Source organism: Ursus arctos, unplaced genomic scaffold (assembly GCF_023065955.2).
Source record: "Ursus arctos isolate Adak ecotype North America unplaced genomic scaffold, UrsArc2.0 scaffold_15, whole genome shotgun sequence".
Lineage (NCBI taxonomy): Eukaryota > Metazoa > Chordata > Mammalia > Carnivora > Ursidae > Ursus > Ursus arctos.
Window position 1 is genome coordinate 27,254,353 of NW_026622819.1, and position 27,644 is coordinate 27,281,996.

Below are 27,644 nucleotides of genomic sequence, written 5' to 3' on the forward strand. Positions count from 1 at the left end.
CTGCTTTGCATTACTTTGTCCTATGCTAGGCACTGGGGTTACAGAGATGAGATGCACCATGTCCAGCTCACAATCACTGGGGACAAGGCCACATAGGAACAGTTACCATGTCACATCACAGCCTTGGAGGCAAAGTATCATCAGGATTCCCAGTTGAAGCAATCAAAACCAGTTTAGGCTGGGTTGAGCAGAAAAGGAATTTAAGAAAAGGCCGCTAGAGTCCTCCCAGAATATCGGAGAGGATCGAAGAACCAAACATGGAGTTCACTAAGCCATCCCTTCTCTCTAGCATTGGCAGCCCAGAAACTGAAGTCAGCCTCCTCCACGCCAGCCACCACCCACCCCAGAGCAGAGCTGGCAGCAGCGTCCGGCAGCTTCCCATCACTGGAGCCCGTGGTTTGGTGTAAGTACGCCTAGTTCAGAGGCCCGGGCTCGAGCAATGAGAAGCAGAGAAGAGAATAGCTAGCGTTTGCATCTTCTACAGTAAGAGGCTATGTTTCGTAGAGTGGGGCGGTCCCCAAATATAGGAATGAGCTGCTGCTGTGGGCTGAGGAAGGAAACAAACAAGCAAACCAGGAGAGGCAACGTGAAGGAAATCTCACTTGCTGTGGCTGTGCAGCGTAAGCAGGAATGTGCCAGATACAGGAGCCCAGAGGACAGTTCCTGGCAAAGGAAACTATTCTCAAAGTCATGGAGCTGTAACAGCACATGGGACACTGAGGGAGTTACAGATGCAATAGGTGATGTCTCCTTGTCTGCCTCCATTGGGCAGTAGGGTGTTGGTTGTTCCCAAGAGTCAGACACAGGGCCCTTTTATAATAAATAATACATTTCTGCCTAGAACATTTTATTTTAATTAAAAGCATCTGACTGTATGTCCATTCACCACTCATTTGTAACAAGGCCAAAGCTGCTCTTTTGGGTTGTGGGTTGTTGACCGTAACTTCACATCATCTTTCTTTGGTAAAGCACACTGCAACACATCGTCTGCTCTTTCTAGTTTTGCTTTCTTTAAGATGGATAAGGACTTTCAAACACTTAACCAAAAAAAAAAAAAAAAAATCTAAGTGTAGATGCCTAACTTGTTAAAGGCTTTCTCCAGCCCAATCTTGCGCCATCATGTTTTCAACCCTGTGGTAGTACATTCTTTCAACATGCCTTTGTCAGGTTTTTTCAAACCATTGAAGGTAGTTCTCTTGGATCCACATCAGTCTTTCTCTGCATACTCATACTTTATCAGCCTCACAATATGATCCCAGTAACAGGTCCAGTTGGCTTAAACAAGCCTGGAACAGGACTGACTTGGGTGAGTTTACGTCTCACTTGATGGGTACAGAGTGCACTAGAAGATAACCTGCTAGCAGCCAAGTCTCAGGGTAGGTGTCAATGTATCTCACAGAGAGAATGAAGAGTGCTGGTTCATTCGGCAGGTGGTGCAGTGGAAGCCATCCCAGGCAGAGAGTCTGCTGAGCAGTGGCTGAGATGGTACTCGGAAGTATTGGTGGGGATCAATGGTTAAGCGCTTGACACGCCAGTCTCAGAAGTTTTGATTTAGTCTTCAAGGGGTGGGAGTACCTGGGAGGATTTTCATCAGAGGTGTGGCATAATCAATTTCATGTGCGTATCAGGGTTTATGGAGGAATCCTATAACACCTTATGCTTACCTGTATTGTCACCACATTGATTTGTCATTACCTAATCTGACTCCCCTATGGGCTTCTAGGTACTCTGGCGGAGTGAACTATGACTTTTTGGGGTATATGTGTGCTGTTACACACAGTACCTAAGATCTAGAAGTTACTCAGTCCAACATGGAATGAATGAAGCGGCATGTTAGTGAATGATATGGTATTAGTCAATGTGCTTCCTCATCACCGTTCGGGTAGAATGATGCCAGGCTAGGATGCTCAGAGGCAGGCACTGCATCCCTGAGAGAGCAGCACATCTGGGCAGCCACGTGTAAGGAGTCGGTTGCCTTCCCCATCCACAGTTACCTCCCCAGCTGCACTCGTAACCACTGTAACCACAGAAGTGGGGAAACAATCGGGTGGGGGAGAGAATTTTCCAAAGCTTCATTCCTCTGATGAATATCTGCATTTAATTTTGTTTATTCGCTTATTTAGTTTATTTTTTGAGGCACGTTGAAGTCGAATCTAACTTCTACGTTTTAATGGCTTGTGGCATTTGTATGGGATTTGCGTAGGGCTCGCAACGAGGCAGCTGCTTAGGCAGAGAAAGCCTGATGAATGGAACCTGGTGGGTCAGAGGAATACGTTAACACCCATGAAGTGACTGGTGGAAACAAATGTGAAGCAAACAACACGTGAAGCCCCTGAGGTTTGAAAAATAAAATTTCAATGCCGAATTCTGCAGAAACATTGAGTTGATCTGGTGGACTCCTCAACTGTAAATTATGAGGGTCAATTCCTTCCTACTCTGCTAAAGGTTTCTCAATGAGGAGAGAAAACTCACAGAGGCTGAGAAGGACTTTTTCTTTTTTACGACAAATGAGTTGCTGCAAAGTGTGAATCGGACTAGTCATTAAACAAAAAGGATAAATAATCAGGAAACATTTTAATATTAAGTGAAAGATACTGTTACCCACTGATAACAGTGAAATATCACTTTTACGGTGTACGGAATAATTAGTTTAATTAGATAAAAGTTCAATAACTGCTATTCCATGAGACTGATGACTATGCTGTCAAGTCCCTTTTTTACACATCAGTGAACTTCCACGGATTTAAATGTGAGGCTACGGATGTAGATTTGAGTGATGCTTAGGATTAATTTTTTTTAGTAAAAAAAATCTTTAGTAAAATCAGAACAGACTATAAGCCAGATTCATGCTCAGTGGTGAAATATTAAAACTACTCCATTAAACTTGGAAATAAGACAGAAGAAATTCCGCTGCCCCCACATTTAACATTGTTCTTGAAATGCTAGAAAATGCAATTAGATAAAGAGAAAAGGTAAGAGGCATAAATATTAAACAGGAGGAAACTAAATGATTATTATTGGCAGATGAAATAGCCCAATCTCAACTCAAAGGGATCAAGTAAAAAAAATACACTAAAAGACAGAAAGACTTCATTAAGGTCTTTGATTATAATATTTCCATATGCTGAATTATTTCTTTAAGTCTTCATTGAATATTTATTATGAAACTCCTACTTGCTTGTTCCTCAAGATTCAAGAAACACAGACATATGTGACAAAACAAGTAAAAGATCTCATTCCCCAATCCCACTGCTCAGAAATAATCATATTTAATAAGCGATGTGTAGTCTTCCACATATATACATATGCTATTGTTTTAAATGTCGTGTGGAGAAATACGTGTTCAAGAAGAGCCTGCACAAATCTGGAAAAGAAAAGAATTGAGAAGAAATTAACTATATGAGTGATTTTGACATTTATTCATTTTTTAAAAACAATATAAATAACATTCATTGTACATTTAGAAATGACAAAATGATAATAATCATCAGTGCAAAAAGTTACAAGATTACTTGCCTAGAAATTATAGATATCCCTGGTTAGATTTTCCTTTTTTCTTTTTCTTTTCCTTTTTTTTCCTTTTTTGTTTTTTGACAATCATAGACATAGACATAGAGAACCTATGTGTCCAGATCTGGGTACTTATAAAAATTTCATTTACTCCTAATTAGTGGAGAAAAGGTAGATTATTTAATAGAGATTAGAACAATACACTAGCCATTTGTACATAAAGAGGGAAGTACTTACCAACTTCTTCTAAAATAAATCCAACATAGATCCAAGATATAAATAATTTTTAAAATGAAAACAAATATGCTAGAAAACATGGGCAAATCATTTTATACTTCTTGGATGTGAAAAGCATTTCTAAAAAAGGCACAAAACTCAGAAACCATAGAAGAAAAGGAGTGATACATTTGAGTACATAAAATTTAGAATATTGGTAATTTCTTTATTGAATTAAAAAATGCACAACAAAAAGATAAAAATAAACTGGAAAAATAGTAACTATAAGACAGACAAAGTGCTAATATCCTTAGTATCCAGAGTCTTACAAATCAATAAGTAAAAAATGAGTAATTTAAGAGAAATATGGACAAAGCAGATTACCAGAAGGCTCCCAAAAGTGAAATTTATTCTAAAAATATGAAGTATGCTCACTCTCATTCAGAATAAAAAGTACAAATAAAATAATGAGGTAAATTTTTTGCCTATTAAATTGTGAAAATTAAAAATATTGCTAACCTTCAATGCTGGGAAAGGCATATGAAAATAGGCTTTTTCATACACTTTTGGTAGGACTAGAAATCAGGGCAAACTTTTAAGAGGGTGCTTTACATAGCAAAAATCTAAATGGGTATATTCAGAAATTCCATTTTCAAGAATTTTCTACAGAAATAATCACAGAGGAGCTCAAAATACATGTACAAAAAATATCTATACAGCCCTATTTGTAATGGTGAAAAAACATAAATGTTCTAAATAAAATATGGTATATCCATACTATGGAACATTACCAAAGCCACTAAAAGAAATATGGTAGAGGTTCAGATAACTGATAAAGAAAAACATGTATGCCATTTTGTCAAAGGCTTCTAGGAAGAGGGAACTCTGCAGAGGTCTCTGCCTCTCTCTTATCCCCTTCTTCTAGCATATTCCCGCAGTGAGAAAACACCAGATTGAGCTGTGTATCTGTTAGCTGTTGCTGTATTGATGCCCAGTAAAAAACCATGCCGAAACTGAGTGGCTTTAAGCAGCATCACTTAGTGTCACAAATTGGCCCTTGTGTGGGAGTTGAATGACCTAGGCTGGGCTCCGCTGGATGGGTCTACCAGTATCAGCTGGCATGACTCGGCACCTGCAACAGAACAGAAGTCAGCTGACTTAGGCTGGGTTCAACTGGGAATACACTGATCCACCCATGAGGTGCCTGTCTTATCCTTGAGACTACCAGGCCAGTCAAGCTTATTCTTTTCATAGTAGAGGCCCAAGAGAGCAAGCAGAAACACAAAGCCCTTCTGAGGCTTAAGCCCAGAATGGGCACACCTGTCACTTGCACCTCATCCTATTGGCCAAAAAGGTCAAATGGCCAAACCCAGGCTCAAGGAGTGAAGAAATACTTCCTCTTGTGTGGGGACTCTGAATCATACGGTAAAGAAAGCAGGTGAATAGGAAAGGTATAAAGAGTTGAGCCACTAATGTAACCCTTCAGTCAGCTATGAGGACAGATATGAGGCCACATGTACAGGACAACACAAATGTTGTCCCTATCTGAGGAAGCTCTCCTGTCCCATCCATACAGCAGCAGGCCCACAGACACCTGGGAGAACACACACACACACACACACACACACTCCTCTCTTAAGTATGAAATTTAATTTTTTTCCTTCAGTCTGATTGACCCAGCTAAAGTCATGTGTGCATCCCTGGACCAATGACAGTCACTAGAGAATGCCATGCACTAAATGGCCTGGAAATGGCTCACTCTCTGGACCCGGGGATGAGATGGGTACCTAGCCAAAATAGGGGGGAGAGGAATGAAATAAAAGATATTAGAGAAGCAAGCAAAAGTGTCTGCTACAAAAGATTTTTTTTTAATTTTATTTATTTATTCATTCATTCATTCATTTATTTAAGAGAGAGAGAGAGACAGTGAGAGAGAAAGTCAGTGCACAAGCAGGGGGAGGGGCAGAAGGAGAGAGAGACTCTCAAGCAGACTCCCCGCTGAGGATGGTCCCAACACAGAGCTCCATCTCAAGGCCGAGCTCATGACCTGAGCTGAAACCAAGAGCCAGTCACTGAACAGACTGAGCCACCCAGATACCCTAAAAGATCTTTTTTAAAAGTAGAGAGAGAGAGAGACTATTAGAGTTAGAATATGCTTAGAAAAAACTCTGGAAAGCAAAGCTCCAAAACGTTTTCAGTGGTTATTATTAAGGAGAAGAATGGAATGATAGATGGGAATATAAAAGTAAGAGGCTTTTCAATTACTGTTTTTGTCTTCTTTTCCTTTTGGGAGGAAGTGTACATGTTTTATTATTATAACAAAAATAATTAAAAGAATAGAATGTTTCTCAATATAATTCTTACTTGGAATTAAAAATTTTTTTCTGTAAAGTTTCTTTCCAAAGTAACATTGATATTGACTTATTCAACTAAAAAATGAGATTCTGCTGTTCTAGAGTCATAATCTGATTTCTTCCTTGTGTTATGGGTCACACAACAGAGAACTTCAAGATTCCCTGTCCTTCCATCTTTTAAATAATTTCTGAATTCACCACACTTCTTCGAGCACCTCTTGGGTGTAAATTGCAGTGATAGATGCTATGGTACAAAATGAAATTGTAACAGGGGCCCAAGTGTGCAAGAGCACCTGTCTCCAGGGGTCCCAAATAGAACGGGTTCAGCCACTCACCACTGACAATAATCCAAAGGCAGAGAGATGACCAGTAGTGAAACAAGAAAAGAATTTATTTCAGCAAGGCCAACACTAGGAAAACAGAGGACTAGTCGCCCAAAGGCCATCTCCAAAGTGCTGAAAATACTTCTAGGTTTATATAAGGAAAATGCGGGACAAAAGTTGGTGGGTGTGTTTAGGTGAGCGGTAAAGATCAGGTCAGTCATTGCTCTGGGGTCAATCATGCAGGGTTTTGCTAGCATCAGGGCAGTTGTTATTGCTTGAGGGGTGGTTTCGGTTCCCATCATGGGATGCTTTGCCTGCCGGGTCTTTTGCCTGAGTTAAGAGATAAGTTGTAAAAAAGAACTTCATTAGTTAGAAAGTACAGATTAGGTCAAAATGGAGGTAAGTAAAGTCCTGTTTCAACATGATATGTCTCTATGGTTCACATCTCTTCTTCTTTACCTGATCTGCTAAACTGTCCTGGTGAAAATCTCATAATCCTGCCAAATGGTGTCCATATAAATTTGTGCCTTCCTTTACTGGTGCTTGGCAGTGCTCACTCCCCTCCAATGCCCCCCATGATTCCTGCCAAACCTCCACCTCTCCAAGTCCTCCCATTAAACCTCAGCCCTTCTCATTCTCAGCAGGTGTTTTTGCCTTTACTTTGAGAAAACTGGGCCACGACTCTTTTTCCTCTCTTCCTATTTCCATCTACAAACTCCCAAATTCCCATAAATCCCTACCAACTCTTTTCCCAGTCAATAAATGAGATGTCCCTCTGTCAGTAGAAGACCAAATCAACCATTACTGTCCTTTACTCTACCCTACCCTCCCACTCCAGAACTTTGCCCCTTTGGTTATATCTCCCATACCTTTGCTATTTTCATTACATTCATAGGCTTTTTACCTTCAAGATTTTCTTATCCATCCAGACCTACACCCTGAGCTTTAGAATCATGCCTACTAAGCTGAACTTCCATGAGTAAATATATCATATGTCTTTTGTTCAAGGTTAAGTTTCCAACACCTAGGACAGTACTCACTGATAGTACAGAATATTTGCTCAATAAATACTTGTTGGTTGAATGAATGAATACCCAACTGCCTATTAGATTTCTCACCTCGATATCCATAGATCTCTCAAAAGTGAGCTCTTCATCTACCCCATTAATTGTTTCTCAAATTTGTCATTTCCCAAGTATGGTAGAGAAGCTGTCATGATTCAATGGACTTAAGAGACCCTGAAAAGAAGGACAGTAGATGTCTCAAGGGTAGCCTTCCCTTCCCCTGCATGCCACATCTAAGAACCATAGAACAGGGGACACCTGCGTGGCTCAGTAGTTAAGGATCTGAATCTTCATTTCAGCTCACGTTATGATCTCAGGGTCATGGGATCAAGCCCAGCATCAGGCTCTGACCCTGGAAGAGACATATGGAAATATATAGGTCAGAACAAATTACGGAGGCCTTAAATGCCCTGCCATATGTCTGAACTCTTAAATGGGCTTGGGGAGTTACGGAATGTCTTTAAGAAATGAAGTGATGTGAGTGAACCTGAGGCTTAGGAAAAACCATCCTGGTATTAGCATAAAGGGTAGAGGAAAAGGTATAAGACTGTAGGCACACACTTACCTGGGGACTGTTTCTTTATTTGAAGTAGGAGGAACGCAACATGTGCAGTGCGGAAGGAAAGAAGGGACACCAAAAAAAAAAAAAAATCAGCTGACTCTAGAAGTGATGTAAGATAATAGCAAACCCTTCTACAGAGCTTATTTAGCACCAGCTAGAGTTCTAAGTGCTTGCCACATATTAACCCATTTAACCCTCACCCTATGTATAGTTACTATTATCCCCACTTAGCAGATGAGGAACTGAGTTGTGAGACATCAAGTAGTTTGCCTAAGCTTATAAAGCTAGAAGCCACACAGAGTCAGATTTTAAACCAGGCAGGCTGACTCTGGCATTTGTACTCTTACACTCTTGTACTCTTGTACCATTTCTTGGCAAGAGAGGGAACAAAGATCCTTGGGTTTCTACTCATGTGGCCGAAGACACAGACTGAGATAAAAGCATGCTCAGTGTAAGTAGAAGATGGGGCGGGATTAACGGAGGGCAGGGAAAGGAGTAATGAGTTTTCTTTCGGATCTGCTGATTTCAAGTGAACGTGAGCAACACGTGCTGATGTCTACCACCTGGGCTCTTGCAGCCGAAGAAAGTCCGGTCTCCCTTCCTGCCACTTTTGGTAGCTGGCATTATGTGTTAGAGCTAATAGCTTAATGATGTCCTGGTTTTTAACTCTACTTGATTCTCAAATTTGCCCTACAATTTCTATCTGTAATAATCATCCACTTTGTCAGTATACAACACTTGCAAACCCTGAAATCTTCCCATGATTTATTAAACTAGGATGATTAGTTATTCTGCTGAATTATTTCCAGAGAAGATCATTCTGATTTAATTTTTCCCCCTAATATGAAACACGAAAGTATCTGATGTCTGTGGTCACTCCACTGTGGCTTCAGTAAGGGACACTCCAAAGAGCATGGAAATAAGATAGCCCTCAGAGGAATTTTCTCTTTACTGTGATATTTTATACACAATTAATTAGAACAGAGGTATATAAAAGTACCCTACAGAGACTTACATTGCCCTCAAATGGGTGAGGCAGGCCTGATCCTGAGTGATTTCATTGACATGTCTAATTAATATATCTACAGTGAAAAATGTGTCCCTTCTATGGGTAGTTGCTCAGCAATGAAGCATTGAGAAAGAGAGAGGTCAGGCAGGGAATCTTTGTTAGTTCCCTCCAGGGATTGTTGTAAAAAGAATATTATGGTCTCACTGGCAAGATGAATGCAATAAACTGTCAGCCTAATTTCATTAAATATTCTAATATGCGTGCCCTTTGTTCTTATTCCAGTGACCAAATAACCTTATAATTATGTTTCCAACAAAAGATCTGCCTCTAGGGAAAACATTTTCTCATTTACTAATATGAATAACATGGTTCCATTACGCAAGATAGGACATAGCTACAACTCCCCACAGAATACTCCTGTGTGGATATAGATGGAAAATTCCTAGCTCCTATACCATAGAGGCAGATAAAGGATGAATTGCCTCAGTGTTGGCATAGCACGAATTTCAAGATCTGGAATAGGGCCATAAGGCCAAGTGACAAGACTGGCTAAGTGGGGAATCATTACCTGATATGCTTGTAGATGTTGTTTTCTTGGTTGCTAACATGGCTAAGGATAGAAAGACCTCCATTCAATACTCCTCCAACCTGGCAGATATCTTACCCCACATGAGTTAACAAGACCATCAAGCATGCCTCCCTAAGAAAATGGAAGGCGGGTGCACCTGGGTGGCTCAGTCGGTTAAGCATCTGCCTTCAGCTCAGGTCATGATCCCAGGGTCCTGGAATTGAGCCCCACCTTGGGCTCCCAGCTCAGTGGGGAGTCTGCTTCTCCCTCTCCCTCTGCCCTGCTCATTCTCTCTCTTAAAAAAAAAGAAAGAAAGAAAAGAAAAGAAAATGGAAGGCAATGGGAACTGTTATTTTAAGGCAGAAACAGCTAGTGATCCACTAAAATTTGTTGTCTCCTGCTATTAGATAGAGTTGCACTGGCAGGAAGAGTTCCTGACCGGGACTACACTTCCCAGCCTCCCTTGCCCTTAAATATAATCACGTGACTGGTTATCATCAAACAAAATGCAACCAGAAGAGATGTGTGTCTCTTCCAGACCATAGCTTTTCAGAAAGTTCTTCAGCCTTTTCTACACACTCTTCCCCTTCAGGCACCTAGGTATCAATGACTTCAGAGCCCTGGAAAACAGCAGAACCACAAAATGGAGGAATCCTGCAACTGGGAATCACCACCCTGAGGAAAGCTCTTCACTGACCACAAACAGCAAATACATAACACTGCTTCATGAATGAAAACAAAAATAGCTATTGTATGAGCTTTTATAAATTTTAGGGTTTGTTTACCACAACAAACATTACCCTAACATGCCATGTGTATGTCCTCTGCACTGCTTAATAGCATCTGAGAATAATCTGCTAAAAGTGACTGAACGGAGAGCCGCATTGTCACTCTCTCCCATCCTCAAACCCAGAGGAGGTTCTCTGAGCTGGCCTCAGCAAATGTGAGAATTGCATTCTCCATAGTAGATGAATGGCTTGGCAGTCCAGTTTTAGCATCAGTTGCTATAAGCTTGCTCAACATAGGTCTGTCTTAAGAGACGAACCTACTCTCGGTGGGCTGACACATTCAGATCCTTGAGGCTGGAAGGCTGCAGCACTCAGGCTGAGTCCTGTGAGAAATGCTCCCATCGAAACGCCTCCACACAAGACCTCTTGGTAGTGTTATTTCTCTCCTACACATGCCTAGGAGGCACATACATTTTCTTGGTACTTCCTTCATATTTTCAGGACTTAATGGGCAAGGAGAGGATGGCCCAGCAATCAAAAATCACAGATTATGATGGCCAACTAGAGATGGACAAATAATAATCCAAAAGCACTGGAAATATACAAGCTGGTATCTCTATCTCTTGCAACTTGAAGTGTTGTTACCTGAAGACCAGAGGCATCAACATCACAGGGAAGCTTGTTAGAAAGGCTAAAGTTCGAACCCCACTCCAGCCTTGTGAATCAGAATTAGCATTTTTAACAAGATCTTCCAGTGATTTGGGGGCTCATTAAAATTTGAAAAGCCCAACCTTTCATCTCCTCTCCCACCTCATTTCTCCAAGATGAAGGCCTGTAGTTATATGTGCAGTCAACTTCCAGCCACTTTTGTTTCCTGAGGGGCAAATATTAGAGGAAGAAAAATGGTTCAGGAAACCTTGTATTACCTGTCTTGTGGAGGAGCCTAAAAGTGGGTTCCAAAGATGAATTCCTAAAACAGTTTCAAAATCTTCCTCACTGGTGTACCCTAAAGCTCCAGAAAGCCCCTAAGGCTTCTCATAGATACTTCAATTTCTCTGCATACTGCTTTTTGTCCTGATAGACTGACCCAGGAAGTGATCTCACTCCATGAAAGCCTAGCCTTTTACCAAGAGGGCCAACTGAGCTCACCTTCCTTTTGTCACCAGAATCATTTATGTCCCCTGTTCATGCATGTGTAGGCATTTGTTGACTTTAAATCCCTGGACCAAAATATGAAGATAGGAAAAAAAAAAAGCCCATTAAATTTCAGAATAAAATACATTTTATTTGTATTCACCAAGAGACACATTAAAATAAGTAAGCTCAGGAAATTTTACAAAGTCAGATGTTCCTCCAATCTTTTTATCATCACCCCCTGCTAAGGACTACAAAGGCAGGGAACAAGTAAAGCTGTGGGGAAACATCTACATCCACCCCTGTAAGAAGAATGACTATAGCAAGAGGTACATTACTTCACCTAAGACCCACTTTTCAGTCTCACTTCATGGCTTCCTTCCTTCCTTCTGTTCTTCCTTTTCTTTCTGATTCAAAAAGATATCCTCAGGCATTTAAGCAAATGAATATGTTCCAGGCCATGAAGTAAGATGACTAAAGATCTATTGCTTTTAAAATCCTAGATCTTTCAGAAACTTTAGTTTACACAACATCAAAAATCTATAGCATTGGACTTCTTTCAAAGTCATTTCACTCTCCGAGAGTCCCCGATTTCCAAAAGAATTAATAGGCAGAAAGTCATAATCTCCAGGATTTTGTCATCATTAAAATGAAATAGGCATCGGTGTCAATAGAAGCACTAACACCAGCATAATAGTTCAAAAATTCTTCTTCCGAAACCTGAGAGGGATAAAAGGCGGGGGAAAGAAGGAAATGGTGTCAAAATATAGGAGTCATAGTAGAGCATTTTACATTCTCCCTGAAATGTTTTCTATGGAGTCTGATTTGCCACTGGCAATCAAGCAGAAGTCAGGTAACGGGGGATCAGGGAACCTGGCTTGCCTCTCCCCTCTGAGGCGGGGCCCTTGCAAGGTCTGCTTAAGACCCACCTGCCGGCTGACCGTCAGTTTTTGCACTGAGATAAAAACGTTTCGAGCTGTGCTATCCAATACTGTAGCCACTGACCACATATAGCTTTTTAAATTTTAAATTTGTTAAAATCAAACACAATGAAAAATCGAATTCCTCAGCTGCACCAGCCTCATTTCAATTGCTCACTAGCCATACGTGGCTGGTGGCCGACATCTTGGAGAACACAGCTGTAGAACATTTCCGTCATCACCGAAGGTCTTACGGGACGGCACTACTCTAGAGCATACTTCGTACGATTATGATCATTATTAATAGTTCAGAATAGAGACATTTATAGCATAAATGCACAGATTAAAAAAGCTCTTTAAGGAAAGAAAGTTTGGACCAATCACATAAATAGGGATAGAACTAGAGAATGGGGCATTCCCACGATCCTTGGATGCCCAGGAATCCACAAAGCCTGGATCTAATAGCAGGATGCAAGGCACTAGCCATAAGGGAGGAATGAGAAGGCAAACGTCTCGATTTGGTCAACATGTGTGTTCGTGTTTCATAGCTGTCCCTGTGCATCCTATAACGCGCAATGACATTAGAAGAGCAGGAATCAGCCCCTAGTTTCCATTTCTTTCTCCTCCCTCTTAACTTCCCCCGTTCCTTAATACCAGCACACAGAGTATTCTATTCCCCACAGTCCTGGGGCTACCACTCAGAGGCTTGGCATTGTGGGAACTTGCTTGGCCTGCTGGATGCGAGCAGTCCACTCCTGCGGGAAAAGGAATACTAACATCAAATTTTCAAACTCTCATTCTTGGTTGTCAAAATAATTGGGAGGGGGGTAAGTTACATTTTGTCCTTTTAAAAACACGAGCAATGCAATTTGAACAGGACCTTATCATTTTCAAAGAAGAAATGTCATCACTTTCAAGTGAAATATCACATAAGTAACATTTTTAAATGATCCAAAATCAGCATCTGGGAAGTAAACTTTTAGAGAAACATGATATGTAACGTGTTAGCTAGTAAGAAGAAAAATATTTTGGAAAGGCTTTAAAACAGAAACAAAAGCTAGATGAATTCTTTTAGTACAAGAGTTGTTAATGTTTCAAGCCTTCAGTTGAAGAAATTCTACTAAATTAGAAAATCATGTGAATGGCAAGGCACAATATGATAATGTGATAAGTTGACAAAGTCGGTATTAGATATTAAACCATATCTAACTTTGTAGCTCAAAAACTCCATTTCTGGTTCCTCAAAGCAATATCCTCACTGTTGCCACTATGACAAATTCTTGCTTTCAGTGCAGAGACAGCTTATCACTACAAGCATGTATAGCTTTTTAAACAAAATATTTGAAAATTTATAGCATAAATGTCACAGAAATTCCGCTTTATAAAATATTGTTTTTCAGCTTCACTTTCTATTAAAGATACTATCAGAATAGGATTTACATATAAGAACTCCTCACTGTCTAGAAAGCAGTTTGTGTCCCAGCTAAGTACATAAAGCATTGCCACTGAACTATTGGCCTAGAGCCGTTTTCAGATATGTGGGAACTTTTTATGACTAGCATATTAATTACATTTATGTGCAAATAGGTATCTCCAAGTACCTGTAGAGCACGTGCACATAGGCAGGCACAGCTCTTCTAACCTTTACATACTGACTTGCTTCACAGCCCAGTCTGTAGTATAGACGAAGCAGAGGTAAATTTTCCCTCAAACCCTACCTAAGGGAGCTCAATTAGAGGAGCCTACATCAATGGTGACTAACTACACTTACTGTGCGGCTTCAAAGATAATCTTAAATAATTGGATGTTGAAGGATACTGCTAAATGAGGTTTTAGGCATGACTAAGGAGGAAATCTGAAGAGCAGAGTTTATTCCTCAGTCCCCTTGGAAACTAAAAGAATGACCTGGGTTTCAGAAGGTAATGCCTGAGATTTGGTAATGCCCTGCGTCTGTGCTGCACTTTATCCCATCGAGGTGGAAGCACTCGAGGCTCACTAAACCCCCAGCAAGAGCAAACTACGCTGCCCTCTGTCATTTTCTCTCAATTACAGGTTCCTTTTCTGTTCTAAGGCTCTCTCAGAGCATGCGGCCTGAGTGTTTCTAGGAGACCAGCAACTCAGACCTTTCAAGTTTAAGATCAAGGTGTTCCCAGAATCAATACCAGTGTCTGAGTGCCAAGTGCTAGGGTTTGTAAAGAGAAAGTTACTCACGTCTGTCATGACAGGATTACAAACTACATACTCAGATCTTGCTTCAGTGCTCGAGCTCTGAGTCACAGGGTCCCTCTTACATTTATTACAGGGTCTCGTGCAGACTGAAACTGGAGGTGAATGATAGTTACATGGGCAGTGTAATGGGTGTGACCCTTTGCACCTCTGAGCTTCGTGCCACTTGTCCCCATGTTGGGAGTGAGAGTGGGAACAGGAAACTCGTGGTGCTCACAAGAACTTTGGTGAGACAGAACTTGTGTCAACCGTGTTCAGTGGCTGTTAGAATGTGTATCATACTCCAGAGAAATCATCCATAAATAAATTCCATTTATGAAGAGTAAGAAGAATCTGGAACAAAAGAAAATAGGCCAGTACATTTTGAGATTTTTCTTTCTCTGATACGATATACCTTTCTGGTTGTTGCAAGGTCCATTATCAAAACCTCAGCTACGGGTCAGTGGCTCATCTTTTCGGTGGGTTCACTCCTAAAGAGCACCTTTCACTCTATTCTGCTGAGGGAAGATACTGGCTTTGGCGAAGCAGGTGAGAAAATAAAACAAGAAGGTCATGCTATTCTCAGAGAGGAAGAGCTGCTGCACCACAAGCTTCTCACCGCACCACCTGAGGTGGCAAAAGAACTCTTCTCACACAGCAGTGTTCTCAGAACCCCCATCAATCATTTGTTTATGTTTCTTTCAACAGATTTCACCCGTCATCTGTTTTACAAGACATAATTTTGGGGGATTCATTTAGTGAGATTTTTTCTTTAATGACAAGGAAAAAACTAGTTGTCTCTATCAAGGTTATGCAGTTTCCACAACAGCAACTTGGAGGAGTAGAACCATGCTTAGAAACATTGGCTTTCCAAAGGATCAATTACGTGAAGATAACATTATATGACAACCTGTCAGATCCTTGGCACCTTTGTTTTCCCTTGAATCATAAGCATTTCTAAAATTTAAAACTTTGCTGCTTCTTTCAACAAGCACTTAATTTACAAGAACAGTCTTTAATTTCCCGGAAAGCAAGCTTGTTGACTGATCTGAGAAATTGGAATTTGTGGGGTTTTTCATTCTGTGCCCCAGAGAGTTGTGCATAAATCCAAAAAGGTATACCACTCAGAGGGTGTTAGTGGAATTTCATGAAGAAGGAGAAGGACACCCACACACCAGCCAAGAATAAGTATTTGGTTAATTTCATCTCTCCGCTTGATTAAACATCAGCAGAACAAATTGCATCTGTAGCTTGCCTAAAGAGGGTTGAATCATTACCGACTTGTACTCTCGCGGCTGAGTGAGGCAATCCACACTGGCCAAGAGAAGTGAAGGGCTGACATAATGATCTGCCTCCAAGAATAGAGGGGTGTTTTCCTGACAGTGTCTTGATAGATTGCCCACATTCATCAGGTTTACCACATGGTCCTACAGCACACTGCCGTAGAAAGGGTCCTAACTATCCTGGCTTGGGTGCCTATGCTTCCCCTCCTCTCTGATCGCTTAACTGTGGGCTATTAGTTTGGTTTCAAAGCCAGTGGTTTTATTTGCATTTATCCTAGCCCCTTCATCTATCCCCACAGCCTAGAGTAGAACAGGGCACCTAGCAGTGACTCAATAAATATTTATTATGGGATATATTCAGCCTAAAACTGTAATGTGACAAAAGCAATCCACGGAATATTTGGTGGGGACCCAGTTCTGTCTTAAAAGCTGCTCTTAGGGTATGAAGTGTTGCTCCATGCTGCCACCAAACCACAAAGAGCCATGCATCACGCTGCAGAGTGCCATTTGGGTCTGGGAAAAAATCCTATCAAGGTTTGAATGTCTATGAAAATTAGCCGTGCGGATGGGCTGAAAGAATTCTGCCTCAGGCTACGACACCAGTGCTTCTTGGATTTCTCACTTGCACTGTAAACGGAATTCAGGAAGGATGGGAACCAGCCCTTAAGAAGCTGGTTAGGGGCACACCTCCGTTCTTGCCTAGGTTGCCTTTGGGGGCAGTTAGAACCCGATTCAGTACTGATATTGGTGGCTTCTTCTGGCCAATCCTGATTCTCAGAATTTTTGCATACACTGTTTCTGTTTCATGAAAAGCTGCTAAGCTCATTCTCTCCTCTTTGGCTTGCTTGGTTACTTCGTATCTGGGGTCCAGGCCCCACAGGTAACGTGCTCCTAAGGGTTGGAGATATTTTATTGTGTTTGATCTTCTGATCTCAGTGTTTACTTTTTAAATTGCAAATGGAGTTATATTTAAATTGTGTAGGTTAAATAAACAGAAAATATACCCAGAAAAAGTGTTGTTAGCAAATGATTTTTTTTAATGACTCTTTGTTCCTCCCACGGCTACCAGAAGGAGTAAGAGTTAAATAATGAGTGAGTCCTGACTAGGCCAAAAATCACAGATAAGACTCAGAATAGGAGTGGAGTGATCCTTGACCATCAGGTTGTTAGATCTTGCTTACGGGCAGCGAGAGGACCTTTTGGAATCCTCGCTTGTGGGCCAGAACCTGACCTGCTGGAAGGTAAATGTGGCCAAATACACGCTGAGGTCGAGGTTATCTGAAATCTGAATGCTGTGCCCCAATTAGACAGGAAGCACAAGCATGACTGGGGAAGACGAAGCTGAGAGCTACAACCTAGTCCTTGTTCAGAATGCTAACTCTATGGCCCCAGTTAAGCAGAGGCATGAGTCATTCCCAAAATCAAAGACACAAATCTATCTAGAGCAGTAAGCTTGAAATCATGGCCAGGAAACCAGGGACCTCTCAACAGCCATAATCTGCAAGGTGCAGGTTACAGAAAACATGGATTTTTTTCCTACACATTCCATCATAATCTCTTCTGGATTTCTACCTCATTTGTACATACTTCTTCATAACCCTTGGCATCTTTTGGCCTGCCAATCTCTATATAAGCCTAGGTAATAAAGCCAGTGGAAAACCAGACTTGTGCAATTAATTTTTGAAGAACTAGCTTCCCATAATTTGGGGATGTTCTCATCCTCAAGAAAAAGGTCACTTGTCCAGGGTGTCATCAGAGTAAGTGGGAGATTAGCTTCTTGACAACAAATAAACTGCTATGATTCTCATCTGGAAACACCTGCTTTCACAAATTTTAAATCAATGGGTATCTTGATCTCCACTTCCACCTCTGTGAGATAAAAAGTAAACAAGCAAATTGGTATAAAATACAGCAATGTGTTTGATTGACCTTAAACCCAGAGTCACTTAAATACATGGGATCTTCAAGGGGACTATCATCCCAATCCATGTCCCAAACCAGGGGATGAATGCAGCCAGGGACAGAGGTGACAAAAAGGACTGTCCTTGAGTGACAAGGCAGGTGGTCATTATCTCCAGCACCATAGCCAAAGGGCTGGTCACTCTGCTTTTACCTCTGGCCCCAGACACAGAACACTACAGAGGGACAGTGGTGGATTCAATATCTTTTTGCTAGCAGCTGGGGCTGCCTTTGCTTGGAAGCCTTTCATGGGGAGATTCTCACACATGGACATTATGAAGCCAAAGCTTAGAGCTGGAAGGAGAACACTCTGGGCCATGAAGTGTCAAGATGGAAAACCGTCCTTGGAGTAGGCCTGCTATCCTAGTCTATGTCATTCTCCACCCTCTTGTACTGGTGGGAATATCAACATTATTGGCCCATGGCAGGGAGGGGGGGAGATGAACATTCCACCAGACAAAGGTTTGCTGATATGGTCTGCCCACTCAGACTCAGATTTTATGAGGTCCCACATAAAATCTGAGAGCACAGCCTAGCCTCAAACTTTAACCACACGGATGGTCCTAGCTTAACTGCTCAGGAAATGGCCTCTCACAGACAATTTAGATGACCCAAAAATGTCATTCTAAATCTATTCACCAAACTGAGGCTTCCCTAAACCACTGGCAGAGAAACTCAAGATTCAGGTATAAAAATTGAGGCTAACGTGTGGTTCGCTTCTGGTCCCCAATTTGGAGCTGAAGCACTTAAACATTTACAGCCAGTTATAAAAACAGGTGAATTCTCTCACCTAGAAATGGACCATGTAAAAGTGGAGAAAGACTGTGGGTGCATGGGTGGGGATTATAATTAAAATAGTCAAACTTCTATTACTGGCCAAGGAAGGCACCTGGGTTTATTAGACGTGTGTATGTATCCTAGAGCCTGGTTCTAGTAGCTTTTTGAATCTTATGTTAGTTAATTTCTCTAGTAGAGCTAAGAAAACAGCTTCAGAGAAGTGAAGTCATAGGGAACTACATACTGTCATTTCTGCCCTAGAAAATGCAGTGTGTGTCGACACTAAAGAAACACTGGGATGAACATGAAATCAAATGTGATCCTGGTTTGAGGCTGATGTTTAACCATTTGGAGCCATGTGGCTGTACCCAAGGCCCTGGTCCCCAGGTCCTACATTTAGAGCTTCCAGGCGGTTCTCATCATGACAATGAAATACACATCTGTGTCAATGGATGCGCTCACCCCTGCATAGTAGTTCATAAACTCCTCGGGGGTCACCTGCAGAGGAAAAGTCAGAAACAAAAACAAAACTTTGCTTCCCACCACTTCAGTGGAGGTCCATCTCCAGGACCTGTAAATGCGAGGGAAACTTTGGTCAAGGCTTTTTAGTGACACAGATCAAGAATAGATCTCAGACGAGAGGAAACAGTCACGTTGAGGACGGCCCTGAGGGGTAGCAGAGGGGAAGCTGGGTAGAAAGTCTTGAAAATTTCCAGACCTATCTAAATGGAAAGTGAGATACAGGTTCTCGCCTTTCTTTAACAGCAGGAGCCCATCTGCGTGGATATGTGCGACTGAAACTCAGAATAAGAAGTTTCTTTAGCAGTAGTTAGTACGGGCTTTCTGTGACACGTCAGAAATAGCACCACAGGTCCTGGGTCAGGGCAAGTAACGTTTCACCTTTCAGAAAGTGGGATTCTGTCCTGTGGATAAAGAAGTCGATTTCTAGTTAAATACTCTTTGGCTTCATGCTTTTTTAAGATAGAACTTACTCATTTCAAGGCACCAAGTGAGTAAAAATAAAAAAAAAAAAAGGCATCCCCTGCGCTATGCTTCCCTACACCACACTGGGTGGGTCCTCTCTCCATCCTGTGCCTGTAACTGTCTCTTGGGAACATCAACTGATGTGTTTACCTAGGCTAGAATTGTATATTACTTTCCTTCTAGAAGGAAGAAACCTTAGTTATCAATCTTATTTTTTTAATAGGTGCAGGCGATACGTACACTGCAGTGCAACCATACCAGCTGATGTGATCAGATCACTCAGGGAAAGAACTGTCTTCCTGTTTGAGCTCTGTACCGATCGACGTAACCCCCAAGTACAGCCCCGCTTACGTGCGAGGACACAGACACAGTGATGATGGCTGTTTAGGAAACGTATTGTTCTCTAGTTAGCCCTCAATTTTGAGTGTCACAAGGGATTAAAAACATCACAAAAAGTGAAACCCATAAGTAATTCAAAACCCCTCTTCCACAGAGTGCCCACCTGTATCTTCTAAGAATCGTTGGAACTGATTGACCCACTTGCCCTTTTTTGCTGCCATTATGAGTGAACGGAGAAAAAAAGTCACAGGATCCCTATTTCTCTCCCTGTACCCACCCCCCACACACCCCCAAATGGTAAAGTGCAGAAGAAAGAAACTCATTGGACTGAACTGATAGTTAAGCTGGGCTTTTCAGTGGCCTAGAAGTAGAAGGGAGTGTGTCCATAGCTTGTTTCTAAAACTAGGATATCTTTAACACTCTCCATTCTTCCATTTCTTTACCTACGTCCTCCTTTGCATTCCCCGTTATCTAGCATTAAACCTCATCTGAGAGTCAGGTTACATAAAACTGGACCTCAGAGCTAAGATATCTGATCACTTCAGAAAAGGCCATCAGTTATTCTTAGCGAGGTGTCTCCTTGTTTCCTTAGACGCAACTTATACTGAGAATAGCCTGAATCACAAATCCTGTGATTTCCCCACGTTTGCCCTCATCATAGTAAATCACTTCTCAGTAATAATAACTATGACTATTTAATTGTTTTGTTGGACATCAGTAAAAAGTAAGAAAGTGGACACCCCTGCTCCTCGTCAGCGTCTTGACTATGCTACCCTTAGTGGATAGAATATTTATCTTATAATGGAGAAGGTCCCAGATGGGAGCAATGGAAATATTCGAGTCATGATACAGAATACAGTACCCTTTTCTCTGTTTAAGACTGATTTTAAAAACTCATAAAATAAATTTAGGTTATTTATATACACTCCATAATATATTTAAAATAGTTTTAATCATTAAAAAATCTACAAGAAATAGACAACAAGACCCATATTCTCTCAAAGGCTCATCCACTTCTGAGAGATTTTTTTAAATATTTGTAATGGTAAAATAACATATATAAATGAAAACTTCCAAACCTAGATATTAAAAAAATGAGAAGGGGAAGTCTCACCCAACTAGGATAGAATAGGAGAGGGGGCAGTGCTTGGGTGGCTCAGTTGGTTAAGCGTCTGACTCTTGATTTTGGCTCAGGTAACGATCTCAGGGTCATGAGATTGAGGCCTACCTCGGGCTCCGTGCTCAGCGGGGAGTCTGCTTGAGATTCTCTCTCTCCCTCGGCCTGTACCCCTCCCCCTGCTCACACACACTATTTCTCTCTCTCTCTCAAATAAATAGATAAATCTTAAAAAAAAAAAAAAAAAAAAGAATCAGAGTGAAGAAGGTTCACTCCGTACATTATTCAGTTGCTTCCGTACCTCTACCCATACGGCGTCTGGTGCACAGGCTGCTCGGAGGGCTGGATGTGGGATTATTAGCACAGAATCCATTACACCGAGCTCCATGACTACTGTAAACCCCGGGAGCCTTTATGACTACTTGAGAGCTTAGCCCAGACGATTAAAAGTTGACAAATTTGAGCATCGTCCTTAGCTGAGCAGTACACTAAATTTCTTGCCTTGTGGTAAATTCTGTCTTACTTGGATATCAGCTATATTTTTTAACCATGAATGAGCGCACTGGCTTCAAACGTAGCTACGCTTCACCACAAGAAATCTTAATGTATAAGACAACTCAATTTGGAAAAGATAAGTTAAGAACTAATTATTCTCTTTATAAAAGAATTGACCACGGAGTTTCTTTACATCAACAGTTCCTTGCGCATTTAAAACATGATTCAACGTACAAAAGTCTGAATCACACTTTACCTTTCAGAAACATTTTCATTATGCCTTTTAGGTGAGACCTCCCTGGAAAACCCTTAGCACAATACCCAGTAGATAAGTACTCAATAAATGATTAGGATCTATAATCATGCCACGTGAGGTTCATGTGCGTATTATATGTAGTAATTACAAAGACGCACTTCCGAATCTTTCAGAGACAAGGATCTCAAATGTCAATGTGACTAAGACTTATCTGGGGCACTTACTAACCCTGCAAATCCTTGATCTCCACCCCAAAAAAATCAGACCCTGTAGTTCTGCGGTGCAGCCAGCAATGGGCATTCTTAATACGTCCCCAGCTGACGATCACGCAGCGTCAGCTGGGTATCAGTACAGGCTCTGTGATACTCAGGTCATACCAAACGCTGTAACTGCTAAAAACCCCAGGGACCTTTGTGAGTGCTTGAGAACTGAAGAGGGCTTGTTAAAGCAAACGTCAAAAGGGACAGGGGTGGGAACTTGAAATCAGCTGAATCATAACAACCGGCCACTTTGACTTGGGTTAGAGCAAAGGGCAGCTGAGGTTTCCCCTGGCAACGAGGAGGAGGAACCACCTGCAGGGGGAGGCCCTGGGATCTCACGCAGAGGTGGGCTAATTTGGGGAAATGGCAGTTGACAATTTTTCCACTGCCATTTCAGAGATCAAAGGCCAGCGATGTTGGAAGAAAACATGTGGCTCCGTTCTGTTATTTCTGCCCCTAAGCATTAGGTTGCCCTACAGAATCTAGCCCCCTCTCCCCCACCCCTGCTTTCTTTTAATCCACCTCTATAATCCCTTCAACTAAAACGAAGGGTATTTTTCTGTCTCCAACGGGAAAATGTCAGCAGGAAGGAAAGAAAGGTTGCTTTCCTAGTCCCCTAACCTCTTGCTAATAAGACTTACCATGAAATTCATAGAAAAACTTGGGGGAAATTCCCTTCAGAAGGGGAAGCCTTGTTTCCTACTCCTATCATTGCCATCTTTTCGTCCCGCCCAGTGCCCAACTAATCCTTCTTGTGTGACATGGGGGTGAGGAAGAACCCTCCCCAAGGTCCTGCTGCTCTGACTGTCAGCCAAGGAGAACACTCCCTTCCCTTCCCCATCATCAGAGCCTTCAAGACACCTGACAGCAGAACTGGGGCCAAGTTCAAAAGTCCACTTACAGCTTGATAAAAGACAGATGACACTGTCATCTCAGCCTGGACACCGTAGCAGAGATGCAACTCCTTACCCTCCCAAGCTATGCTTTTGTAACTTGAAGATACCGGTTAATGGAGGTGGGGTGGTTGCTTTTGTTTTTAAGCTCACTGTAGTTTCGCCATGCAAGTTCATCTCCAAGCTCGCTATCGATGAAATCAAAGTAAATCCTATTCCCTGGCATTTCCTTCACTGAAAGCCTCCCGTAAATGGCACTCCTACATAGCAAAGTGCAATGACAAACAATGTTGCGAGGATGAGTGTGAAAATCATTGCCACATCCTGAAATACCTTGTGAATCATGTCCCGAAAAATTAAATTATGGTTTCGTTTTGAACTTAAACAGATTTTGTTGTAGTCTAGTTCGTTGGAATGTGGCTGGCTAAGTATGCTAAGTATGGGAACCATGAAACAGAGTGTTCAGTCAAAATACCACATTCTCCCGATGACGGGTATTTAGCCGTATGTGGTTCCCTTACCAATACATGATTTGTATCTTATCACTTTCTCTCCCAACTTTCTAGGTAGTCTCTAAGGAAATATTTTACCTCTATTTATAAAGAATATGTTATATGTATTTTTTAAGGCTTTGGACCAATTTCCTAATTACAACTGGAAATTCGACAGAAGAAATTCTGCTTCAGCTCTTTTACTTACCAATCCATCTTTGTCATAGGGTGAATCAAAGTTATCCAGGAATTTCCTGAATACTTGCTCCTCGGTCCATTCTCCATTTTGGTACTTAGGATGGTGTTTCGCATTATACACCTCACGAAGATCTTCAATTGTTATAACTCCATCTCCGGTCTTATCTAACTTCCTAAAAGCTTGCATAATTACCTCTTTCCTGGCTCTAGACATTGGAGGCTAGATAAATAGAAAAAAAAAAACACATACACAGACAACACAAGTAAATGAGCTTGTTTCGTATCATACGTCATGAAATATCTACTTCCTCTCAATGGTATGAAATGGTTTGCGTGCCGTTGAACAGCATGCATGACAATTACTCCAAAAAGTCCCTAAACCTGTTATCATTCTCCTTCCCATCTCCTCCACAGTGCACTGACAACTTCTGAAAACAAAACTTCAAAATAGCCAACCCAAACCATGTGAAAGCCAAACGCAGCAGATACACTGATTCACGAGGCTGCTTACTCTTAATGTAAGAAGAAATTCATTGAAGTCTATTGTTCCGTTTCCATCTTTATCAAACCTCCGGAAGAGCTCTTCTGCCTCTTCCTTTTCCATGACCACGGCATAATCATTTAGCCCTTTCACAAATTCTTTGAAGTCAAGGGTTCGGTTGTTATTGTCATCCATAATTCGAAACACTCTAAAGAAAATACACAAAGACACAAAAAGAAAGAAAAAAAACCAAAACAAAACAGAGAACAAGGTGTAAGAATAAAGATTTAAAAATAAACCACTCTCAAGGTTTTTCGAAACAAAATGCAGAAGCCCTAGATTCTGCTCTGCACCCTCCTTCCAAAATTGGAGAGCCTCTTCCCAAGCATCTCATAAAATAAAATGTACTATGTGATTCTAATTCTATGATATTCTGAAAAAGGCAAAGCTATAGAGACAATAAAAAGACAAGGGAAAGGGGAGAAGAAAACAGGCAGAGCACAGGGGATTTTTAGGGCAGTGGAACTATTCTGTACGATTTTATAATGGTGTCTACATGAACCTATGCACTTACTAATATCCACAGAACTTCATAGGACAAAGAGTAAACCTTAATGTGTACAAATTTTTTAAAAATTGTTTAGGAGGTCAGGGGATCCCGGGAAGGAATGCAGACAGTGAGAAGAGAAACTAACTGTACTACAAAACTTTGAAACAATCTCACTGAAGGGGGGGTGGGGTATGCTGACGTAAGGAACTGTGGCAATGAGTAACGTCTGTGGGACTAAAGGCACAAGGAACCGCACATAAGCACTGGACTCTAGCTGATAGAGATCTTTCCCACGGAGATTTGAGTTAACAATTCCGACATGCTATAAGGTATACTGGAATTGAACAATTAAGTAAATAGATGGCAGGTGGTAGAAGCTAGGTGTATCACTGTTGAAATGGAAATTTAGATGAGCTAGGGGAGGAGGCTAGAACGGTCTGCTGCATGTGGCAATGGGCTAGAGTTGGAGACATTAACATGAACTCATGTTTAGCTTAATATAAACAAAGATGATGACATATAAAAATATCTATAGATATGTACATATATCATATATTTTCTTTTTCTGTCAGCTAAGAGAACCTAGAAGTAACACCCCAGGAACGAGCACATCTAGAGCCCAGATCTTGGTTTCCAATATAATTCTCCAATAAAAGGAATGGGGATTCTTGGAGAAATGTCTGATTCTAGGACTGGGGCATGAGATATGCAAGATGAGCTTGGAATATCTTATACCAGAAAGTAAGGAAGTCCTCAAAACAAACAAAACTATATTGATGGGGATCCATCAAAGGGACACAGGAGCCAACTGAAAGAGCTTTCAAGGCCCAAACTTCCACAATTTGAGCAACAAAATAGTGTTGAATTGTAACCCACAGTATAAACTAAATATTCATGAGTCCATTTTGGTTTAAATAGATGACTAAATAAAGAAATGAATAAATATTAGTTAGTAAAGACCAATTGCTCTTGCAGAAGTATTCCAAATAAATTATGCACATACTCCCCGACCTTAAGGAGGGAAGCGTACTCCCCACTCCCTAAGTGTGGCTCTGCATAGGGACCTCCTTCCAGAGAGTACAATACAGAAAGGGGGAGGAGGGGACAGTAACTTTACATTGGAGAAGCCAAATACACAGTCTCAGCCGGGTGATCCAGGTCAACATCAATAGTGATAAGTCACGTTGACAGTATGCAGCCCTGACATGAGGTGATGAAAAGTGCTTTACTTCTGTGGTCCCAAAAAACCATAACCCCATTCTAATCATGGGGGGAACAGAAGGGAGCAGCTTGCACTTGAGTTGAGTAGAGATTGAGGGAAGGGCAAAACCAGTGAAGGGGCAGAGGCAGAGGGCACATTGGAACAAATGGCCAAGGATGAGCCAATAGACTGGCTCACAGGGGAAGGGCTGATAGGGATTGGTCTGGGGGATGGGGGCATTGGCAGCAAGAGGGACCCAACTGAGTGGGTCAGTGAGTGAGAGAGAGGGCAGTGTTCCTGAGGGGTCTGCACCCAGGACAATGATGTGAGTCCAGGATGAAAGAGGGGAAGGTTGGAGGTTGGGGTGATACAGCATTGAAGGGAAGCGGGCCCGTCTTCCCACGCGACTGTGACCGCCTGGGCATCAGGGTGCACATGTCCACGGTCTGGGCTTCTGGCAGCGTGGGGCTTAGTCTGAGAATTTGAGATGGTTGAAGGTGACATCCCGGGTGCTCAGGAAATAGCTCGCTGGAGGAGAAGCCGTCCCTAAGCTCCACATGGGAGGCTGGGTCCCCCGCCGTGGCGCCCTGTGCTCTCTCACACACAACATCCACAGGGACTCTCACTGTCGTGACACTCAGTTGGCTCAGTCTGAGGCCTGCGTGGGGCTGGAGAAGCCCTGTCCACCCACCTGTTCACCAGGTACAAGCACCTGGCCCATGGCAGGCTCTCCCGTAGTCTGTCAAAAACAGATAACTGCAGGGGCGCCGGGGCGGCTCCATCCGTTAAGTGTCTGACCCTTGATTTTGGTTTGGTCATGATCTCACGGTGGTGGGATCGAGCCCCAAGTCAGCCTCTGCATTGAGTCTGCTTGTCCCTCTCCGTCCCCCCAACCCCCCGCATGGACTCTCTTTCTCTCAAGCAAGTAAATAAAGTCTTTTAAAAAGGAGAGAGAGAGAGAGAGAGAGAGAGAGAGAGAGAGAGAGAGAGAGAATGCACAGGCACTGCCCAGTGGAGGCTAACAACCTCTCTCTCCTTGGGTTTCCTGGTCTTGAGGTCAGAGGACAGACAGGCCCTACAGAGCTGGGAGAATCCCCTTGCAGTGACTATCCCACAGGCAATTCCCGTGGCCGCGGAGGTGAGCAAGACAGGACCGCTTGAGAGCAACCGCCCCTCTCCTCCACGCCGGCCCCTGCTGTCACGGCTGCTAGGAGTGCCTCTCCCCGGGTCCTGCTCGGTGTCTCTGGGACCTGCACATGCCTCTCCCTTCACTGCCAGTTGTTCCAGTAACTGTGCTCTCTTGTCACAGACACAGCCTTGCTGAAGCTGGGACGAAGAACTAAAAATTGTCACAAGGGCCTTGAGAGATCTATTCTTCCAAACTGCATTTCACAGCTAGGGAACGGAGACCCTAGAAGGCCAAGACTTGCTCAAGGTCACAGCCAGTAACAGCCTTGCCTGCCTGTGTGCTGCCTCTTCACTTCGTCCCCCTGCCACCCCTTTGGCCCAGATTGTACCTGCCAAGTCCTTTGATGCCTGCGGAGCCCCTGGCCAGGCACTGCAGTCGGAGTTTTTCGATGGGGTCGGTGGCCGTGGTGAGCTTTTTCTTGGCCTGGATTGCCATCTCTCGATCATGGCGTGCTGTCCCCGCCATCTGAGGGGAGAATTCACAGTCCCCTTAGCAGAGCTCAGGCCTCATCACCTGCTTCTGGCTGGGGAAGGGGACAGCAGCCTCTCCCAGAAGGAAAACACTCTCATCCACTTCTG

General features: G+C 42.3%; 1 protein-coding gene across 1 annotated transcript in view; it reads right to left on the reverse strand.

Moving 5' to 3' along the window:
- Positions 1 to 11,636: 11,636 nt before the first annotated feature.
- The window catches only part of CAPSL (calcyphosine like), a 30,166-nt gene continuing 14,158 nt past the window's right edge, over positions 11,637 to 27,644 (reverse strand). Inside the window, exons 2-6 of the mRNA XM_026506799.4 lie at positions 27,395 to 27,531; positions 24,157 to 24,334; positions 23,656 to 23,865; positions 19,007 to 19,110; positions 11,637 to 12,188 (exon numbers count right to left, since the gene is read on the reverse strand). Coding sequence (XP_026362584.1) covers positions 19,009 to 19,110; positions 23,656 to 23,865; positions 24,157 to 24,334; positions 27,395 to 27,531 — 627 coding nt within the window. The 3' untranslated portion in view covers positions 11,637 to 12,188; positions 19,007 to 19,008. The remainder of the gene's footprint in view (positions 12,189 to 19,006; positions 19,111 to 23,655; positions 23,866 to 24,156; positions 24,335 to 27,394; positions 27,532 to 27,644) is intronic.